We start from the raw sequence: 20,292 nt of genomic DNA, 5'->3' as shown, positions 1-20,292 counted from the left end.
TCCCGGCTACCATCCTCTGATAAATCACAGCTCTCAAACTTGTGCACCCTTACTCTATCCTCAACTGAGTCACTAGACCAGGAATCACAACTGCAGTTTCTCCACACATACTGCCTGTAATGTCTTTGCTCCATGCTTACTCCTTTCCTACCTGCAAGTGGCTGGAACTAGAGATGTGCTTCAGGTAAAAATTTTGTGTCGGGCTTCGTTTCGGGGCCCCCCCCCCCCCATGGGAATTTCGTTTTTCCCGCGGTTTGGGTTGTTTTTTTTTCGGAGGGCCCCCGATTTTCGGGTTAGTGCACACTATCGAGAGTTAGTGCACAGTAACAGGAGTTAGCATGCACTAACTCCCGATAGTATGCACTAACCTAGCAGAGTTAGTGCGCACTATCAGGAGTTAGCACGCACTAACTCAAAAATGAATTTTTTTCAGAAATTTCTGAAAAAATTCAATCGTTTTTCGGTTCTCCCAAACCATTCCAAATTAGGCAATTTTGTTGACATTGCCTAATTTGGGGAAAACGATTGCACATCCCTAGCTGGAACAGTAAGCAGAGAAGATAGGAGCTTTTTACTGTTTCATAAGACTCAGCATTTGATGCAAATGTAATCCTTAGTGGGGTTTTAAATCCCAAGGGTACGCAAACATATTTATTTCTTTGGGGCTGCTCTGGCTAGCAATTTACATCCCATGCTTAGCTCTAAATTCTGGGGAGGATTCTTTTTATGGGGGGAAGCTCTCACTTATGACCCAGACGATAGTATGTGCAGTCAGTGTGTTTAGACTGTAGGTGCATCCCATGGGGTGAGAAGCTGGGACAAATCAGACTGGACCAGGCTCTGGGTGTTAAATTAAAGTTTACTGATTTGATAATAAATAAATTAAAGTCAATTTGTCCATAATGTTGAAGATACATCTGATTGCGGGTACATGTGTGTTTCCCTGTAGGTAGGTGTCCTTTTATTTCAGACATCTGGGTAGAGCTCCCATGATGATTTTAAGTGCACAAAGCTCACCCAGCAGCTAACCAGGAATCCTATTGGAGGAGTCCCCAATTTCACAGCAGTTATAGTCCTACCTTAATCCATCTCCATCCTGGCCACCCAGCCTTTCCTGGCCCCATGAGTGGAGATCCGGTTGGGGTCTCCCAATCTTGGTCTTTCATCCTTAGTTGATATTCTAGGGGACTTCTCTTGGGGAAAGTCAAAATGGGATCAGGTGACCTTAGCAATCCCTATGAGGAGGTGAGATCCAAAAATCTCCTCACACTGTTCAGAATCAAAAAATACTTCTAATGGAAAACTAGATATACCTTCAGCTATCACTGAATCCCTCAGCAGGATCAGTCACTGGTGCTTGACCATCTAGAGTTTAGAGTGGGCTCACAGGTCTTCAGTCCCCTGGATGAGAGGCTTCTTGCCTTAAGAGGGTATCTAGTATAAAAATATCTCTGTTCTGTAAATTAGTAAAAGAAGGACCCTCTGGCAGGTAGTACATAGTGAAATATCACTTCTAACTGAAACTCCTTCTGGGTGAAGTTAGGAGGCCTCACCAGAGTGTAAAACTTAAACATCCTTACTGTTCCAAAGCTTCTTCTATCTCATACCATGGCTGGGCTAGATAGGGTTGAGGCATCCAATCCAGACCCTTGAGGTGGGAGGGACTGATGGAGGATGGAAGGCTCATGAAATTAAATTTTTTTACAGAAACCTAGTGACATTTAGTGGCCGAGCTGTGGGGCTGCCATTCTCTCCTCCCACCCAAAACATTTTTGTCTAAGAGGAAAAATACTTTCTCACAATTTTTCACAAGAGAGTGCAACATACAATAGTAAGCAGGTGTAATTATAAACCTTGCCACCAGGGGGTGCACTTCCCCTGGGGAAACTATGAGCAGCATAGCTTGGAGAATTAAAGACTTACTTTAAACCAAAGCACACGTGAGAGAATACATTATAACACATACAAAACCACTGGGCCCATATTTTTCTATAGAATGAATAATTATGAACCAAGGCCAGCAGTGCCATTGCTGGAACACAGAGGATGCTGCCACCAATCAGGAATGAGGTAGACAGTCTCACCATCGCATGGATTGTAAGCATATTACATACACATGTTAAACCAGTCCTTCAAATATCATCCCTGTAGAAAAAGCCATTAGATCTCAGCCCATTTACACTGATGTCTCCCTGGGATACATTAGAATATTGTTAACTAGAAATCTTTTCTCCTTAAAACTTCCTTGCTACTTCCTATCACACATACGATGACAGGTTTCTCTTTAATGCCTGGGACTCAGGATTTCTATTTCATCAGGAGACTAAGTTCCTGTAATTAAATCAAGAATTAGTATGAGGGGTGTTGAATACTGTTAGGAGACTCCACCTGAGAAAGAAAGCAATAGTTAATCATAAAAATGGCAATAAATAAATCAAACACCCATTTTATGAAGTTTTTAAAAGGGAGGATCAACATTTTATAAAAGGGAGGATCAACATTAAACATGTCACATCAAACTCAGGACAAATAATTCACACTAGATTCAAACTAAAGAACCCTCTGATGTTGGTGATTTTAATCTTAAGTCCCTTCCCCAAAGAGCTGACAGTTCAGAAACTGAGAAATCTATTCTTCTTGGCTTTTGGTCCAGGCCAGGTCATCTCCTTGACAGAAGGTTTATCTCTGCAGGAGAAAGCAGTCCACCCTCACCCAGAGAGGCTATAGGATCTTCACCTTCCCATGAAGGGCAAGCAACAGCCTCCTTAACTGAAATATCAACCAGCTAACAGGATACACCCTGGAACAAAACACAGACAAACAACAAAAATAGACAAAACAGAGTCCCTTCTGTAGTAAACAGGAACAGTCTTTTAAAGTTGTCTTCACCCCTCCTCACTAGGTATGTTCTCTTTTCTAGGAATTCTGCGGGGCTCGTAATGGTCAGGACTTGGCTTCTTAATTGTAACCTCCAGATGGCAGCCCACCTATGAACCCACTCACTGTGCTTGTGGGTAGAATTCCACAGCACAGTAAGGACCGAGCATCACATTTATTATTATTATTATTATTATTTAATGGTTTTTATATACCGCCGTTCATCCTAGGACATCACGTCGGTTTACAGGAAACAAAAACAAAACATCAAGGCGTTGTACATAGAACAAGGTAGTAATAATTATGAACTAAAATGTTATGGTCATTGGCTGTGTGCTGCCAAAAAGCAATCAGAGTGTGTGATGACACCTTCCTCACAAGTGCACCCCAGCACTTTGTGGTACAGAACTGATGAGGAGGCTGATACCATGGCACAACGATTGCAGAACCCTGGTATGGCTGAGTACTGCACAGATAGGAAGAACATCTTGCTGCACTCCACTGTCACACTAACTGCAATGAAGTGAATGGGAACAGTGTGACAACGGCATCCCCAATATCAGTGGGGCACTAGTTATAGCATGGTGATGGGTGGCATTCCATGGCATTGCCCCCTCCAGTATCTGATAATGCTCCAGGAAACTGGACACAGACCTTGAAATTGTGTGAGTAATGGCTCACCACCATTTCCCTTATGAAACGGTGGCAATAGCGAAGTCCATGGTGACCAATGATGCCCATGGTATTCTGTGGTCATGTCCTGTGGCATCCGACCGTGTCCACTGGTGCTCACTGTAGGAACAGCGCCCATAGGGCCAATACCACTCTTGCATTCATTAATGATGGATTGCATCAAGGCCACCAAATGATGCTACACCCAGGGCATATACAGCACTTGACTGTGTCTTGATCAGTTCAACGATATATAGCACAATCCTGGTGCCACAAGCGCCTGTGGACACCAATAGCATGGCGGCACCAATAGAGACCCCAGTACCAGAAGGCATCAATGGATCAGTGGCAACCAAGAATGCTAGGGGCAACTGCAGGCAGAGGCCCTGCAGTCCCAACTCGGCCCCATGTCTCATTGGTGTCCAAAGGAACCAATGACTGCCAACGTAATCGATGGTTCCCCTCAGCTCACCTATCCATCCGAGGGCTTCAATGCTGTGAGCTCGATGGCATTCCTCACCAGGGGTTATGGCTGACAATAGCCTCATTAGCACTCATTAGCACGGATGGTGCACGAATTCAGGTGGGGCCTCTGATGACCCCTCATCCAAGTGGCTTAGGCCCTGGAGATATTCAGTATCTGTGGTGCCCGACAGCTGTAATCCAGTGATGGGACAGCAGGATGCCATTGGTGCCCCATCAGGACACTGCAAGTAGCCTGGAGAGCACTGGATTACTGTGCCTGGATGCCTTGGCAACCCAGTGTACTTTGAGTGGACAGCGACCTCAGCACTCGATCCATCCAAGGCCAAAATGTCTATTGCCCGAGGGCTTTAGTGACACTCAATGGCTCTCAATAGCCATGGCGGTCAATAGCTTTGAGGACGACCGTGGCACTCAATGGCGATCCCAATGCCTCTTTAATAGTGCTTAACCTCATCGAGAGCGGCAACGAATGGCATCAGTGGCCAACACAACCGATGGTCTCCATGGCAGCCCGCATCTCAATGGCATCAATGGTATCGAGGCAGCTCCACACTGCGATGGCATCGAGGCCACGCACTGCGATGGTCTTGAGGGCAGTTGTCGCATATAGGCCACACACCTTGACAGCATCGAGGACAGCCACAGCATCGAGGCCACGTAACTTGACGGCATCGAGGGTGGCCCCGCACACACATGACATCAAGGGCATCGATGGCCTTGAGGGCCTCAATGGTATCAAAGGCCCCGAGGGCATTGAAAGTCCCAGGAGCATCGATGGCACTGAAGCATCAAAGGCATCGATGGCATTGAGGGGGAAAATGGTACTCAATAGCAGTCCTGGTCCCTGACACTAGAGGTTGGTATCATTGCTCCCCCCACATCAAGGTCCAAGGTGCACGATGATTCTGGTGCATCAAGATGATGCCCACGGCATAGAAGGCCCTTACGGCATAGAGGGCAGTCATGCACCTCGATGGCATTGAGGGCGCCCCCGGCACCTCAACAGAGTCCAGTGTGACCATGGCACTCAATGGCAGTTCTGGTCTCCAACATGGTTCTGACATCAATGCGTCAGATCAATGGTGCACTGGTCACAGATATGCACGGACAACCATCACTGGGCATGGCACTGAAGGGGCAAAAGCAAACTGCTTGCCCTGGCTCCTGCTCACCCTCTCTCTCAAGAACACTGTACTGTCATCACAGGCAAGCAGGAGGGGAGGCTACGTCGTCCAGGGCTCCTGCCCTTGAGGACTAGTTCCTTTGAATGTAGGGAGGATGAGCTCTCCCCCCACAGGAACGGTGTGGTCCTCAATCTCTTCACTGTCTGAACCTCAAACAATGCCGATCAATTGGTGAAATGACATGGAACTCCTGCCCATGTAGAACTCATGTAAGTCCCCAGGATCAGTGGCCTACATGGATTACCTACGCACTGCATTCAGTCAGTCCTGCCAGCACCTGACAAAAGTACAAAAACAAACAGAGCAAGGAGAGGATACAGATACTAAACTGCAGGTGCAGTATTTATTTAATAAGGGACAGAATTAAACTCTGCCAGACTGCACAGAGATTAAGGCCCGTCATGCAGCTGGCAGACAGTGGAAAGAAGAGAAAAAAGGAAAAGAATATAAAACTAGCATAAGGGAAAGGAAAGAAAACAGCTGCAGCTCTAGAAAAAATCACTTACAAAAACTGAGGAGAGAGCAAAGCTGAATACCATGACACACAATGCCCCTGCGACCACACAGCTCCATGGAAAAAAAGATGCTGAGGGACTCTGCCTAGGGGGCAGGGTAACGGCTACAGCTGAACATACTCAGTAGGGCATGTTTGAAAGTTCTATAATCTTTGAGAGCAAAGTCTGGAACAAGGCTCTATCCAATGATCTCACCCATGTGTGAGGACTACCATCCTGCTTATCCTCCAAGAAAGTGACTTGCCTAAGATCATGTTAGTAGGAGAAGTGGGAATTAAACACCGGTTTCCCTAATATATAACCTCTTGTTCTAACCACTAGGCCAATCTTTCTTTCCTACAGATACAGGGGTTAAGGGACACATTGACATTCAAAGTGACATGTACGAACAGAACAGTGCTCTCTTGTGAAGATTTGATGACCTTCGGAGTGAGGAAACTCACCCAAAGATGAGATTTGTGCAATGTTCTCTCAACCTAGCCTGATGGACTCGGCTAGGTTGAGAGAACATTGCACAAATCTCATCTTTGGGTGAGTTTCCTCACTCCGAAGGTCATCAAATCTTCACAAGAGAGCACTGTTCTGTTTGTACGTCTCACATTGAATGTCAAAGTGGTCCCTAACCCCCTACACTAATACCTAAACCTCACCTCGAGTTACTAGGTGGGCCTCCCATAGGGATATAAATACCTATCTAAGGTCAGGGAATTACAACTAGTCTCAGTATCAGTCTCTCAGCTAGGGTGGATCTCCAGGAGCTTAAAACAGCTTTTGCAAAAACATTGCATAGTGCAATAAAGCCCTATCACACAGCTTTATGCAAATGAAAAAAATGTAGTTAAAATACACATTATTGCCATGTGATAAGGCTTTGCAAATTATGAAGCTTGGCCACTAATTAATTGGTATCACACTAAGCATTATGGTGTTTTCGCATGCGTTAAAGGTGTTTTTTTCATGCGAAAATGCCATATAGCACTTTGATAAATGGCCCCCTTAGATTGTAAGCCCTCTGGGGATAGGGAAATACCTACAGTACCTGAATGTAATCCACTTTGAAGCACTGAAGAAAGTGTGAAAAGCAGAATATAAATAAATAAGGACTGAATTAAACTATTTGTTAATGCACAGCAGACACAAAATAAGGAATTTTTCATTCATTTCATTTATTCAAACTTTATAACCATAGAAACACAGAAATGACAGCAGTCCATCCAGTTCAGCCAGTAAGCTTATGGTAGTATCTGCTGTGCCGTGTAGTTTACCCTATGGTTATCTGTTTCTCAGACCACAAAAGTCAGGGCCCTCGTTGGTTGCTGTTTGAATCCAATTACCCGTTACCCCCGTGCTTATCAGTTTCCCATACTAGCTCTCGTTGCTTGCTGTTGAATCCAATTCCCTGTTGTGCCTTGCTGCTGAAGCAGAGAGCAATGATGGAGTTGCATTAACAGTATAAGGCTTAGTGGTTAAGGGTAGTGACCGCCACACCATCAAGTTGCTCCATGCACTCTTATCTTCATTTCCATTCTTTAACCTTTAGGGATCCACAGTATTTATCCCATGCCCTTTTGAATTCTTTTACTGTTTTGGTTTTCAAATTTGCAGATGATACAAAATTATTCAGAGTAGTTAAATCACAAGCAGACTGTGATACATTACAGGAGGACCTTGCAAGACTGGAAGATTGGGCATCCAAATGGCAAGTGAAATTTAATGTGGACAAGTGCAAGGTGTTGCATATAGGAAAAAAATAACCCTTGCTGTAGTTACACGATGTTAGGTTCCATATTAGGAGCTACCACCCAGGAAAAAGATCTAGGCATCATAGTTGATAATACTTTAAAATCATCGGCTCAGTGTGCTGCAGCAGTCAAAAAAGCAAACAGAATGTTAGGAATTATTAGGAAGGGAATGGTTAATGAAACAGAAAATGTCATAATGCCTCTATATCGATCCATGGTAAGACCGCATCTTGAATACTGTGTACAATTCTGGTCGCCGCATCTCAAAAAAGATAGAGTTGTGGTGGAGAATGTCAGAGAAGGGCAACCAAAATGATAAAGGGGATGGAACAGCTCCCCTATGAGGAAAGGCTGAAGAGGTTAGGGCTGTTCAGCTTGGAGAGAGACGATTAAGGGGGGATATGATAGAGGTCTTTAAGATCATGAGAGGTCTTGAACGAGTAATTGTGACTCGGTTATTTACACTTTCGAATAATAGAAGGACTAGGGGGCATTCCATGAAGTTAGCAAGTAGCACATTTAAGACTAATCGGAGAAAATTCTTTTTCACTCAACGCATAATAAAGCTCTGGAATTTGTTGCCAGAGGATGTGGTTAGTGCAGTTAGTGTAGCTGGGTTCAAAAAAGGTTTGGATAAGTTCTTGGAGGAGAAGTCCATTAATGGCTATTAATCAAGTTTACTTAGGGAATAGCAACTGCTATTAATTGCATCAGTAGCATGGGATCTTCTTAGTGTTTGGGTAATTGCCAGGTTCTTGTGGCCTGGTTTGGCCTCTGTTGGAAACAGGATGCTGGGCTTGATGGACCCTTGGTCTGACCCAGAATGGCAATTTCTTATGTTCTTATGTCCTCCAGAAGGGTTCCAGGCATCTACTATCCTCTCTATTTGTAAAACACGTTATCCAAGTGGTGGTATAAAATGTATGTTTATATCCTTTTTTATTAAAATATTTGTTAACACAATACAATCAATCATAGCCTTGAGTGGGTGTGTTCTTCCCAACTCAGGCTTAATGCAACACTTTTATTACAGGAATAAACATCTTACTCCAAACCTCCTTTCCTTCACCCCAACTCCCACCCCTCTTTGACTTCCGAAGCCAATCTGGAGATTGTCCAATGTGTCTAGTTTCTTAACAGACATAGCAATCTACCTGATGCAATTATTGAGTTATATCATTTAAAAATCAAACTTCTGCCATGGAATGGCAAATACTGTGAGTACAAATCCTAGATTTTTAGAAAGGGCTGATGCGTCTTAGTCATGTCCATTTGTTTAACATATTTTTCTGAGTGATATGTCTGGAAAAACATATTCCTGAGCTGCCCTAAATTGGGCACCTCAGATGTCATCCACTTCTGTAAAATACATTTTTTTGCCAACAGTAATAATTTCCTACACCACAATCTTATGTAGCCTGATGGAAATGCATTATTTCTCAAATCATCAAATAGTAAAACTCTAGCATCTAAGGCAAGTGTTACACCAGTTACTTCCAAACTGTACTGTTGCACCACTACCCAATAGCATTGTGCAGCAGAGCAGCTCCAAAAGCTATGGCCTAGTTTTCCTATCTCCTGTCCACATGTCACGCAAAGACTAGATGCTACTAAGTTACTCCTATTTGCCCGAGCCTGAGAACAAAAAGCTCTGAGAAGAAATGTATATTGAATTTCCTTCAAAGACACATTTGGTGTAAGAGAATGTGTCCTCACAACAGACCAGAAAAGAGACTGTCCCTGAGATCTCCATGTTCAGTTCTTTACTCCAACCCCTTGATACATGTTCAAATTCAGATCTCTTCTGCATGTTTTGTAAAGTTTTATACCAATAAGAGACAGAGTGGTGGTCAGGGTCTTCTAAGTCAAATATTTCTAACATTATCTCTCGTCGTTCTCCTTCCAGGGCCTTAAGGATAAATAACTGCCATGTAGTGTCCTTAACTGAACATATGAAAAACCATGCACCAGAGAGAGGTCAAACTGCCAGCAGATCTCAGGAAAGTATAGTATCGTCCCCTCGTCGATCAGAGCATGTTTTATAATGAATAATCCTTTTTTTCACATTCTTTAAAAATTCAGGATTGTGAGCCAGGAATAAAATCATCATCCCCACTATAGGCAAAAAGTGAGAGGTATGATAGTCCACCTTTGCCCTCCTACAATACCATTGCCAGGTTCTTATTACCAGAACTGTAAGGGCACTCTGCTGAGGATGTTCCGGCAATGCCAAGCATGACCTATGCAGAATATATCAGAAATCCTTAGGCATCACCAAACTTCTCTCCATTTCCACAGGAGTGAAAAATGTTGTCCCCATAATCCAGCATTCCACATGTCTTAAGTTACATGCCCTTTAGAGTATTTTATATTTGCTAGCCCTAGTCCTCCTTGCTTCTGCTCCCTTATTAACACAGCAAGCTGTATGCAAGGGTTTTTTGCCTTTCACTGTATAAACAGTTGAATTTGTCATTCTATACCTCCAATTTCTCCTTTTTTCAGTAAAATTGGCATTGTCTGAAACAAATATAACCACTTTGGAAGTATCATCATCTGAAACAGATTTACCCACCCCATTAACGAAAGAGGATAATCCATCCAGGTTTGCAAAATATTTGTAGCATGTAGTAATATATGTTTATAATTCACCCCATGTACCTTTGTCACATTTCTATGCAGCAAAACTCCTAAATATTTGAATGAATCCTGAGCCCAGCTAAAAGGAAAATGACTCCCACATAGAGTTCTTACTTTATCCCAAAGTGGCAGGGTTCCGTTTTGTTGAGATTAATTAAAAAACCCACCAATCTCCCATAATTAGTTAAAACAATCAGACTTCAAATAACATAAATTAACTCCAACATAACAAAACAAACAAATACAATTAAAAGTCCAGCAATACACAATCAAAATTAAATACAAACTAAATAACATTGGTTAACTCCCAGGGAGTTTGGGAGCATAAATGTGCACACATAGATGTCTTTTTTTTTTTTTTTTTTTACAAGCTTTTAACCTTGTGTGTTTATATTCATGGTACACCTGAGGCAGTCTCCAAAGATATTGAATTGATATCTACAGATAAAACCTTTTGAGTTTGATTAGTTTTTAGGTAAATGGCTTTCATTCAATGCAATAGTTAACAATTCTGTTTTAAAAATAGTTTTTTTGCTTTAAAGTGAGAACTTCTGCAGCAGAAAGACGAATCTGTGCAAATAATTTATCTACAAAATCACAGGAAGGCAGGGGATTTGGTAAAGAGTATAATTAAAGTCAGGATTCTGGATGTGCTCTTTACCTGATGCGCTGAATTGCTTCTGCTGCCGTGTGCACTGCGGGGAAGGGTGCAGGGGAGATGGCGGGGTAGCACTAGGTGGCAGCGGAGGGGCTGGTGAGGATGGCGTAGAAGAGGTCGTTGATGACGGGTTGCTGCTGGAATCTGGCTGGTAGGGCACTGGAATATGATCCTGCAGGGTCAAGAGTATGAGGTCAAGACAAAGGTCAGCAAGACGAGGTGGTGCATAGTGTAACATATTTGAACGGCTTTGGACATATTCCATACAACAGGCCAATGTGCTAAAGCAGCAATGGCTCACAAGGCCTGTTCTACTGGTACCCAAAGGGTACTGCTCCCATGTGAAAATAAATTTCATCTCACTCAAACACACAAACAAGGTAATTTTAGATTTCTGCCACTTTTTGACACTTGACTTCAGAAACTACTGCTCCATTGCTGTCTTGCATCTAACATGTTTCTATCCAAGAGACCCTGAAAAACAAATCTTCCGGTGATTGTTTTTCTTTCATTTTGCTTTGTTTAAATTACGAAAAAATAAAATAACTATATATATATATATATATATATATATATATAAGCAAGCGTGCCTGGAAGCCCAGAGAGCCATCTGTGAAGTTTGTTTTTGCCAGATGGATGAACAGACCAGCACATACACATTGTGAGGGGATGCTGCATGCATAGGGAAAAGTCTTCGAGTGCTGCCTTCCTTGTCCCCTGTCTCTACATGCATACACACACACACACACACACACATACACATACACAGATATAGACACATACACACACAAATCCACACACATACATACATATACAGATGGATACATACACACACACACAAACACTGCCCACCCAGTGTTCATGTTTCCACACATGTAGGTCTACAACAAAGTACATACACCAAGAACAAACAGAAATCTGCATGACCACAGAAAATCTTCCTTATGGTACATAAGAACTGCACATTATCCTTCCTCTCAGCCCCACAGCACACTACAATAATAAATGATCATTAGCCTATATAAACTCCTGTCCTTAATCTAATAGGGATTCCAGTGCATTTTGTAGCCAGAACATTTGAGAATCATACATGTCACTCCATCTGAATGGTCATGTATACGACAAAGACAGAAGAATGTCAGTTTAACCCGACTGCATGTAGGTAAACTAAAGCTCAAAGATGCCACTTTGTTTCTTGATTTTCTCAAGACTACAAAGGGTCAGTGGCTGGGACTAGAACCCAGAACCATGCTGTAATAGTAGATAAAAGATTTAAGAGTGATTTATGCTATCTCTCCTATCCATTCCCACAATCTGGAGTTTTTAATGAAACACTATAAAAAAGACCCGATGCCTCAAAATGCCTCTGTCTGATGGACATGACTGTGGTTCCCTCTGCAACCCAACACCAGTATTTATTTATCTATTTGTTTATTTGTTTTTTATAGACCGACATTAGATATGGAGTATCACATCGGTTTACAGAGCAACTCATGAGATAATATGACAATGGTGTCTTATTATTTTTACATAGTAAACATGATCTTAAGCTAGTCAGTATGTCTCACTTTTACTTGATAGCTAGGCCTCCCTCCATCAAGGAGATGTGGATGCTGCCTCCACAACATCCTCAGCCTGGCTAAACTGAGATGCCAATGGTGAGCTAGTGAAACTTAGGACTATCAGACAACTAACAGCGCTGCTGCTTGACCATTGGGCCAGTAGGGGTGTGCATTTGTTTGCAACGTATTGGCAATCCGCAACATATATGCCATATTCGTTGTATTTGTGGGAGGTCACGAAACGTATGGTGAACCCCCACGAATACAACATAACACTAACGAATAAACTCCCACCCTCTTGCCCCCCCCCCAAGACTTGCCAAAAGTCCCTGGTGGTCCAGCGGGGGTCCTCGAGCGATCTCCTGCACTCGGGCCGTCGGCTGCCGGTATTCAAAATGGCACCGATAGCCCCTGGAACCAGGTACTCGCTCCTCGATCCTCGAGGGCCTACTCTTTTCAGCTCCTGGGCTACTTCCAAGGAACTATTGTGTGAGTGTTACCATCAAGGTTCTGTTCCTGAACTCTGCATACCCTGCCTACTCACTATATCCAGTTTTTCTACAGCTCAGCTATCCAGGATCGCTGTTCCAGTATCGGAGGGACTACAGTCCAGCTGGGCACTTCAGTTCACTACTGCCACCTCTGGTGGTTCGATATACTGTTTAAGAAAAGAACTAGTGTGTGTCTGTCTCCATACTCTGAGCCTGACCAGTAGTCCCTCTCGGGTTCTTCCCCTGGGGCATGGTCATCTGCTACCGGCCCAAGGATCCACCTACAACTACTTCAAACACTAACAGCTATGAGCCATGCAATAGCTGGGGGTTCACTCCTCTTTCCTCTTTTCTCATTCCTCCTTATCACTGGGCACAGTTGTGTTTATGGCCCTCAATGTTACAGATACCTCATCAGTCAAACTGCAACCCTATGGATCTCATGGCTCCGATGGACTAGTGCCTAATACACCTGCACAGGATAAGAGTACACCTTTATACTTCATGAGCCACGAACTGGATACTTGAACTATTAGTGACCACTATAGACTCTAACCCCTAACCTGTGGACTGTGAAATTGGGATGGGGGGAATGGGAGCCGGGGGAGGGAGGGTGGCACAGGGATTGGCTGATCCATCTGTAAGTTTCTATGTACCTCAGTTTTGTCTTTTTGTCTTTATGTTGGGCTGATTTCTGGCATCTTAGTCCACTATGCCCAGTGCTACCCATCCTAATCCTCATGGGGGTGTATTTGTATGTTCATACATATGTCAAGTTCTTGTTATTCTTGTTCATACTTGAAAATTTAAGAAATAAATACGTTAAAAAAAAAAAATAATAAAATAATAATGACTATGGGGTTGATTTTAAAAGAAGCGTGTTCCTTTGCACACGGTGGTGCGCGCACATGGACGTGCCGATTTTATAACATGCGTGCATTGGCACTTGCATGTTATAAAATATGGGTCCCGAACACATGCTTGCCAGATTTTCATGTCCGTGCATGCATGTGTAGGTGGGTGGCCTGCTCTGTGCGCAGGGGGGGGGAGAAAAATATTAGAAAAATATGTGCAGCGATGTAATTGGGCCTCCCCCAGTTCCCTCCTAGTCCAGTCCAATTAAGGAGTGGACTGGGAAGGAATTTTCCTATCCCTAACCCTACCCTTCCTACCTCTTCCCCTCTCTTCCCTGACCCCTAACTTAACCCTACCTATCCCTACATTTTTTTATTTTAATACTTACTGCTCCCCAGGAGCAGAAGTAATCTCTGCACACCGGCCGGCTGCTGGCGCTCGCTTCCCTGGGACAGGGACTACAGATGACATTTATGGTGCATATGTATTGGGCTCCATAGCAAGCCATTGTCTATGGTTCTCTGTCAAGGACCATCACTGCAATGGTTAGAAGATATAGGGACAAGGATGAGAGAAAACTATGGTGGAGAATCCTCGATTGCTTTGAATTAAGGCTCATAGGCCTAGTTAGGGCAGATATAACTGTTGGAAGACCAAAAGGAGCAAGAAGAAGTTGCCAGGCCAGAACAAAAGTAAACATGAAAAACTGATAAAAAGAGAAAGCCATAAAAAGTTACAAGAGTTCTCTTCAAAGCCTGAAACAATTTTTCCCATCTGTTACAGGCAGATTTCTGTGGTTTTTCTGTTGAACGCTTCAATTAAATTTAAATACAGCAAAACAACAAGTAAGCTAGAGGGGACAGAGTTTGCTTTTTTTTAACTGACCTCAAGAAGGGAATAAAACTCTCAAAAACTAGTCGTAAATGTACTCAGTTTGCCCAACTTAATTACTGCCTTTTTTTCTGTGAATTAAAATGACTTAGCAAAGCTGTAAACATAAATTATAGTGAATGCATTCCTGGCTCTACCTCATCAATAATATCTCAGTCATACTCTTTCTACATGGCTGTTCCAGTGCATGTGAAGTGAGCAGCAGGAATGTGTATGTCAACCTTACCCAGCAGCATTACCAAGAATGAGTATAGTAAGGATGAATATACAACAAATGAATATCATCTGCTTTGAGATGGGTAAATCACAATGAATAAGTACTATCTGTTTCATTTGAATGAATGGAGGGGTCCCATGAATGAAACAAAATGTTTGTCTCATTCATTAACGTTTCCCATTCAGTTCTATGACTGTATACTTAGGGATGCCAACTGGCTCCAGATTTTCAGGACAGGTAGATCCAGCCCTTCGTTTACTCCCCTGCATGCAGGTACTTATAGTCTTGCTTTTCTTAGGGAATGCAATAGGGAAACCAGAATAAACCCCAGCATGCAATGGGATAAAACCAGGACTGGATCAACCTGGAACCATTTGGCAACCCTATGTGTACTGCTGAGGTAAAAAACAACTGGTAACTATGAAAACCATCTCTTGCCTTTGTGACCTCACAGCCTTGTCAGAGCCGAGGCAAGACAAGTTGGCAAGGAAACCTCACAGAAGACAAATTATAATGAGGCATCTTTCTAAATAGCCTATAGCTACTATCTGGATCAAGTGATGCTGATGCCTTCCCATTGTAAAGACTTTGATGTGGCATTGTAAAGGGCTGCTTCTGATTTTTTCTGTGCTGTACTGGTCTCTCTCATGGTGCCAGAAAAAGAGACAGTACACTGCTGCTGATTTTGATTTATTACTTCACTGGGGGAGGAGGGTAAGGTTAGGAGTCAGTATGGAGATTGTACTTGAAGCAGTGCTAATGAGGTTTTTGTCTCTGGACACCAATAAGGTGAGCAGTGCACACTCAGAGCCTGAAGTTTTTCCAGACCACCAGACTTTTCAGTTCTTTTAGTGTTTAACAGGTGTTTTGTGTGTGGGTCAGTCAGCACTAATGCACACAGCACAATATACATACACTGTTCATGTGTCTATGTCTGTGTGTGTGACAGACAGTTCTCCATACAATGAGTGGTACTATGAGTGGGGATACAGTTATAGTGACAACAAATAAATTCATTTGTAATATCCAAATCCAAGTAGGCAGTGCATGTCAACAAATTCCATCATGTCAGAAAAAAAGAGAGGAGGGAATGCTTGCAAGGCTGACAGAGTAAAGAAGAATTGGTGCATAGGTAACCTAGCATAGTAAAAGTGATTAAAAGAAAAAGGCAGCCCTGCTCCAAAATTAAAGAGAGACTTTCTTAGCCACAGAGTTGCAGGAATGGAAGATAGTTCAAGGCAGAAGAAATTGGAATTTAGAGAGCATGCATCAGCACCACTTGTTCCTCTGCCTCTTGTTTTGAAGCAGAGTGAAAAGGCAAGAGAGCCATCCAAGTCAAACAATAGCAGGGCAGGAGCATGGACTGAGGCATCAGAAGTGCAATAGCCAAAACCAGCTGTATGCTCCTTTACTGAGACACTGAAGGCAGTATTTTCAAACAATTGATTCTGAAGAAGAATTTTGTCTGGGATTACCTGAATCAGAAGTTGAACAGTTAGTAGCTGAAGAAAATTTGGGAGGGTTTATCAGTAGTGTCTTAGCCTCCAGTTTAGTGTAATAGGGAGACGAGGATACTGACAATTATGAGAGCAACCCCCACCAAGAGCAGGCAGTGCAGGTAGAGAGTGATGCCCCTGGTATTTTTCATCACGGTTGACCTTAACCTAAATTTCAACATCAGCTCCAAAGTTAAGGAGAAGAGATCACAAATGACATCCCAGACCTGGAAGCACTATAAAATGAGGGAGGACCTATGTTTTGCTCAGTGTATTCACTGCCACAAGGATATCAGTCACGGGAAGCAAATGGGGCATCTGATAAATGCTGGCATGCAGCATCACCTGCAGAACCAGCAGCAGCTAGCATTAGCACAAGGAGAGGGTGGCAGTAATAGCCTGAGGACCCCTTCTGCAAGCAGCTCAAAGTAAAAGCCAGAGAAAAGAGATTGAAAAGGGGAAGACTTTCCTCTATGCTGATCCCACAACCCCTTTCATCAGTCAGATGGCAGGCCAGCAATCCCCAGCCATGTGTCCAAAGCGGCAACCCACCATGGAGAAAATGGGTCAGTATTCCGTATCACTGTACGGGAACAAGAGGCAGACATCATCTAAAGTAGTAAGGAGGAGCACAGGGGAAATTATTGCCTTTGATGACCAGCCCCTCCAGGAAGGTGATCACCACCTTGTACAACCAGTGTCACAGTTGCATGAAGGTGCAGTTGGCTAAGGAAGAGGGAAGTGGAATGCATTTCACCAGTGATATCTGGACCAGCACAAATGCTACACACGCTTACCTCTCCCTGATGGCACACTGGCCTTGGCTGAGGCAGGGGCTGGCAGTAGCTCTAGTGGGGACAAAACATCATGGTGCAGGTGAGCTTTGCTGCACATCAAGTTGATGCATAGCCCCCATACCTCATGACCAGCTGTAAGAAACATGTTGGAGGGTTGGCAGCTAGAACTGAGAGGCAGGAGTATTAAGGCAGGTTTTTTGTGGCAGATGGTGGTGCAAATATGGTAAAGGTACTAGAAGATAGGGGCTTTTGGAATATCCCCTGCTTTTCACAAATGCTTCATCTGGCAGTGAGGGATGCCCTAGGGATGGGGCCCAAGGACCATGGGAATCTATTCCTAAAGGACCTGATAGAAAGCTGCAGGAAAATAACAGGGTATTTCCATCAAAGAATGAATAATTCAGGATGCCTCAAAACTTAGAGGTTAGTGGGGCTGCAGACATCCCTTCATGATCTGCCTCTGGAAACAGAGACATATTTATATATTTTTTTTATATTTATTTATTTTATATGCAAAGTGGATTACATTCAGGTACTGTAGGTAGTTCCATATCCCAGAGGGCATACAATCATACAGGTGAATTTTCAAAGGAATTACGCATGTAAATATAATATACTATCATAGCAATTTACCCCCTTAATGTGGGTAAATCCTATGATAATTAAATGGCAGATATTGTAATTAATTTTCAAAAGCCCACTTACACGGGTAAAGTGCATTTACATACATGAAACCCAGTTTTAAGCATGCAAAAGCTTTTGAAAACCAGAAACTAACTTTATACTTTAGACAATGGAGAGTGAAATGATTTGCCCAAGGTCACAAGAAGCAGCAGCATGATTTGACCCCCAGATTCCTTGATTTAAAGCCTGTTGCCCTAACCACTAGGCTACTCCTCCACTCACTCCCTAGAGCATCATGACTGAGTAGTTCTGAAGCCCTTCAAGGATGCTATGGAGGATCTGAGTTCCAAAAGCGCTATCCTGGGGTGGGGTCATCCCTATTTTAAATATTCTGCAGGAAAATCTAGAGGGCTTGATTTTTATTTTTATATTTAAAAGCTTTTCTATGCCGCATTATTCATGGTCCTGAGTGGCTAGCAAAATCACATCCATAATAAAACAAACAACATAGTCATGCAACAAAAACATGCTGAAGTATGAATAGAAGCAAAGGTGTTGAAGTTTGTGGACTTCTTGCAGCAGCAGGTGCAAGAGGGTCTGAAACCTTTCACAGAAAACAATACATGCATGCTTTCTATACTTTATGATCCACAGGCGAAAGGGAGTCTTGCCGTCAAATCCCAGTGTCTCACATTCATGAAGGAGATGCTGGTAGCTAGGGTGTGTGAGCAGGTGCGCCAGAGGCAGAGCCACAGTAGGGATGCAGCACAGGAAATTGTGGCGACCTCAGAGAGTAGAGCAAGCAGGAGCAGCACCTTGTCAGCTTACTACTTCCTCCCCCAACTCAATACACCAAAGCCATGTTGCCCACAAAGAACCATTTCTCCTGATGTAGGCCATATCTAAAGAAGCTGGCAGGAGAGACCCTAGGCCCAGCAAAGGAGACTGCAGCAGGAATTTCTGTGAAACGCTAACTCACAGAGCCCATCGAGGACATGGACACAGATACGCTAGCATATTGGGAACACAAGTCTGCAGTCTAGCTAGACCTAGCCAAGGTGGCTCAGTGATATCTTTTCTGCCCATCCACCAGCATGCCCATCCACCAGCATGCCCAGTAAACATGTCTTCTCAATGGCTGGCGCCAAAGTAGATGGAAAAACTGAAGTTTTTAAAAATCAATCAAAGAAGCGAAAACAAATTTTCATTGGAAGCTATTGAAACAAATGGAGGTGACCAATGAAATAAATAAACAAGGTGCGGTCTCTCCATGGTGAGACCGCACCTTGAATACTGTGTACAATTCTGGTCGCCACATCTCAAAAAAGATATAATTGCGATGGAGAAGGTACAGAGAAGGGCTACCAAAATGATAAAGGGAATGGAACAACTCCCCTATGAGGAAAGACTAAAGAGGTTAGGACTTTTCAGCTTGGAGAGGAGACGACTGAGGGGGGATATGATAGAGGTGTTTAAAATCATGAGAGGTCTAGAACGGGTAGATGTGAATCGGTTATTTACTCTTTCGGATAGTAGAAAGACTAGGGGGTACTCCATGAAGTTAGCATGGGGCACATTTAAAACTAATCGGAGAAAGTTCTTTTTTACTCAACGCACAATTAAACTCTGGAATTTGTTGCCAGAGAATGTGGTTCGTGCAGTTAGTATAGCTGTGTTTAAAAAAGGATTGGATAAGTTCTTGGAGGAGAAGTCCATTACCTGCTATTAAGTTCACTTAGAGAATAGCCACTGCCATTAGCAATGGTTACATGGAATAGACTTAGTTTTTGGGTACTTGCCAGGTTCTTGTGGCCTGGATTGGCCACTGTTGGAAACAGGATGCTGGGCTTGATGGACCCTTGGTCTGACCCAGTATGGCATTTTCTTATGTTCTTATAAAACAAAAATTTTGCCTCTGCATATTCCTACATAAGAGTACTAATAGTGTACCTATTATTATGAATATTTCCTCAATAAAAGGGACAGAGGAACAACATGGAACCATAAAACGTGTTCTCATAGGAGGCAATTTTCAAACTATGTAGGTAGCTGCAAAATCTGTAAGTACTTTCCATTTGAAAATTGACCTAGGAAAAAAGTTCCTGCAGAGATTTGCACCTGCTCTTTTTCTACTGGTACTTCTACTCTTACAAATAACCAATGCAGATTTAAAAATGCAAAACTATGCACATTATTGCGACCGTTGACCCAACCCCATCTCCTAGTTCACATATGGCATGATTTTAAAAGGACTACACGTGTAAAAACTGGGGGTTACGTGTGTGGCCGGGCCTTGTGCGCTGGCCACAAGCATAAATCCCGATACACGCTGAAGTGCCAGGCCTCTCCAAAGGGGCGGGCCATGGGGCGTGGTCTGTGTGGGATAGGGAGGGGCGGGGGTAGGCCAGGACAGCGCCATTCGATGCTGTCCTGGGGAAGTGCGCACCAGTAGCCAGCCGGCGTGCGGAGATTACTTCTGCTCCTGAGGAGCAGTAAGTAATCTAACAAAAAAAAAGTAAGTAGCTAGGAGGAGGTTAGGGGTTAGGGGTCAGGGAGAAGAGGGGAAAGGGTAGGAAGGTTAGGTAGGA

General features: G+C 43.3%; 1 protein-coding gene across 1 annotated transcript in view; it reads right to left on the bottom strand.

Annotated features, from left to right (window-relative positions):
* The window catches only part of KSR2 (kinase suppressor of ras 2), a 611,851-nt gene that overhangs the window by 261,808 nt on the left and 329,751 nt on the right, over positions 1 to 20,292 (bottom strand). The window contains 1 exon segment of the mRNA XM_029571387.1: positions 10,775 to 10,943. Coding sequence (XP_029427247.1) covers positions 10,775 to 10,943 — 169 coding nt within the window.

This window comes from Rhinatrema bivittatum, chromosome 11, assembly GCF_901001135.1.
Source record: "Rhinatrema bivittatum chromosome 11, aRhiBiv1.1, whole genome shotgun sequence".
NCBI lineage: Eukaryota > Metazoa > Chordata > Amphibia > Gymnophiona > Rhinatrematidae > Rhinatrema > Rhinatrema bivittatum.
The sequence above is the reverse complement of the archived record's forward strand: the minus strand, read 5'-3'. Positions and strand labels throughout refer to the sequence as shown.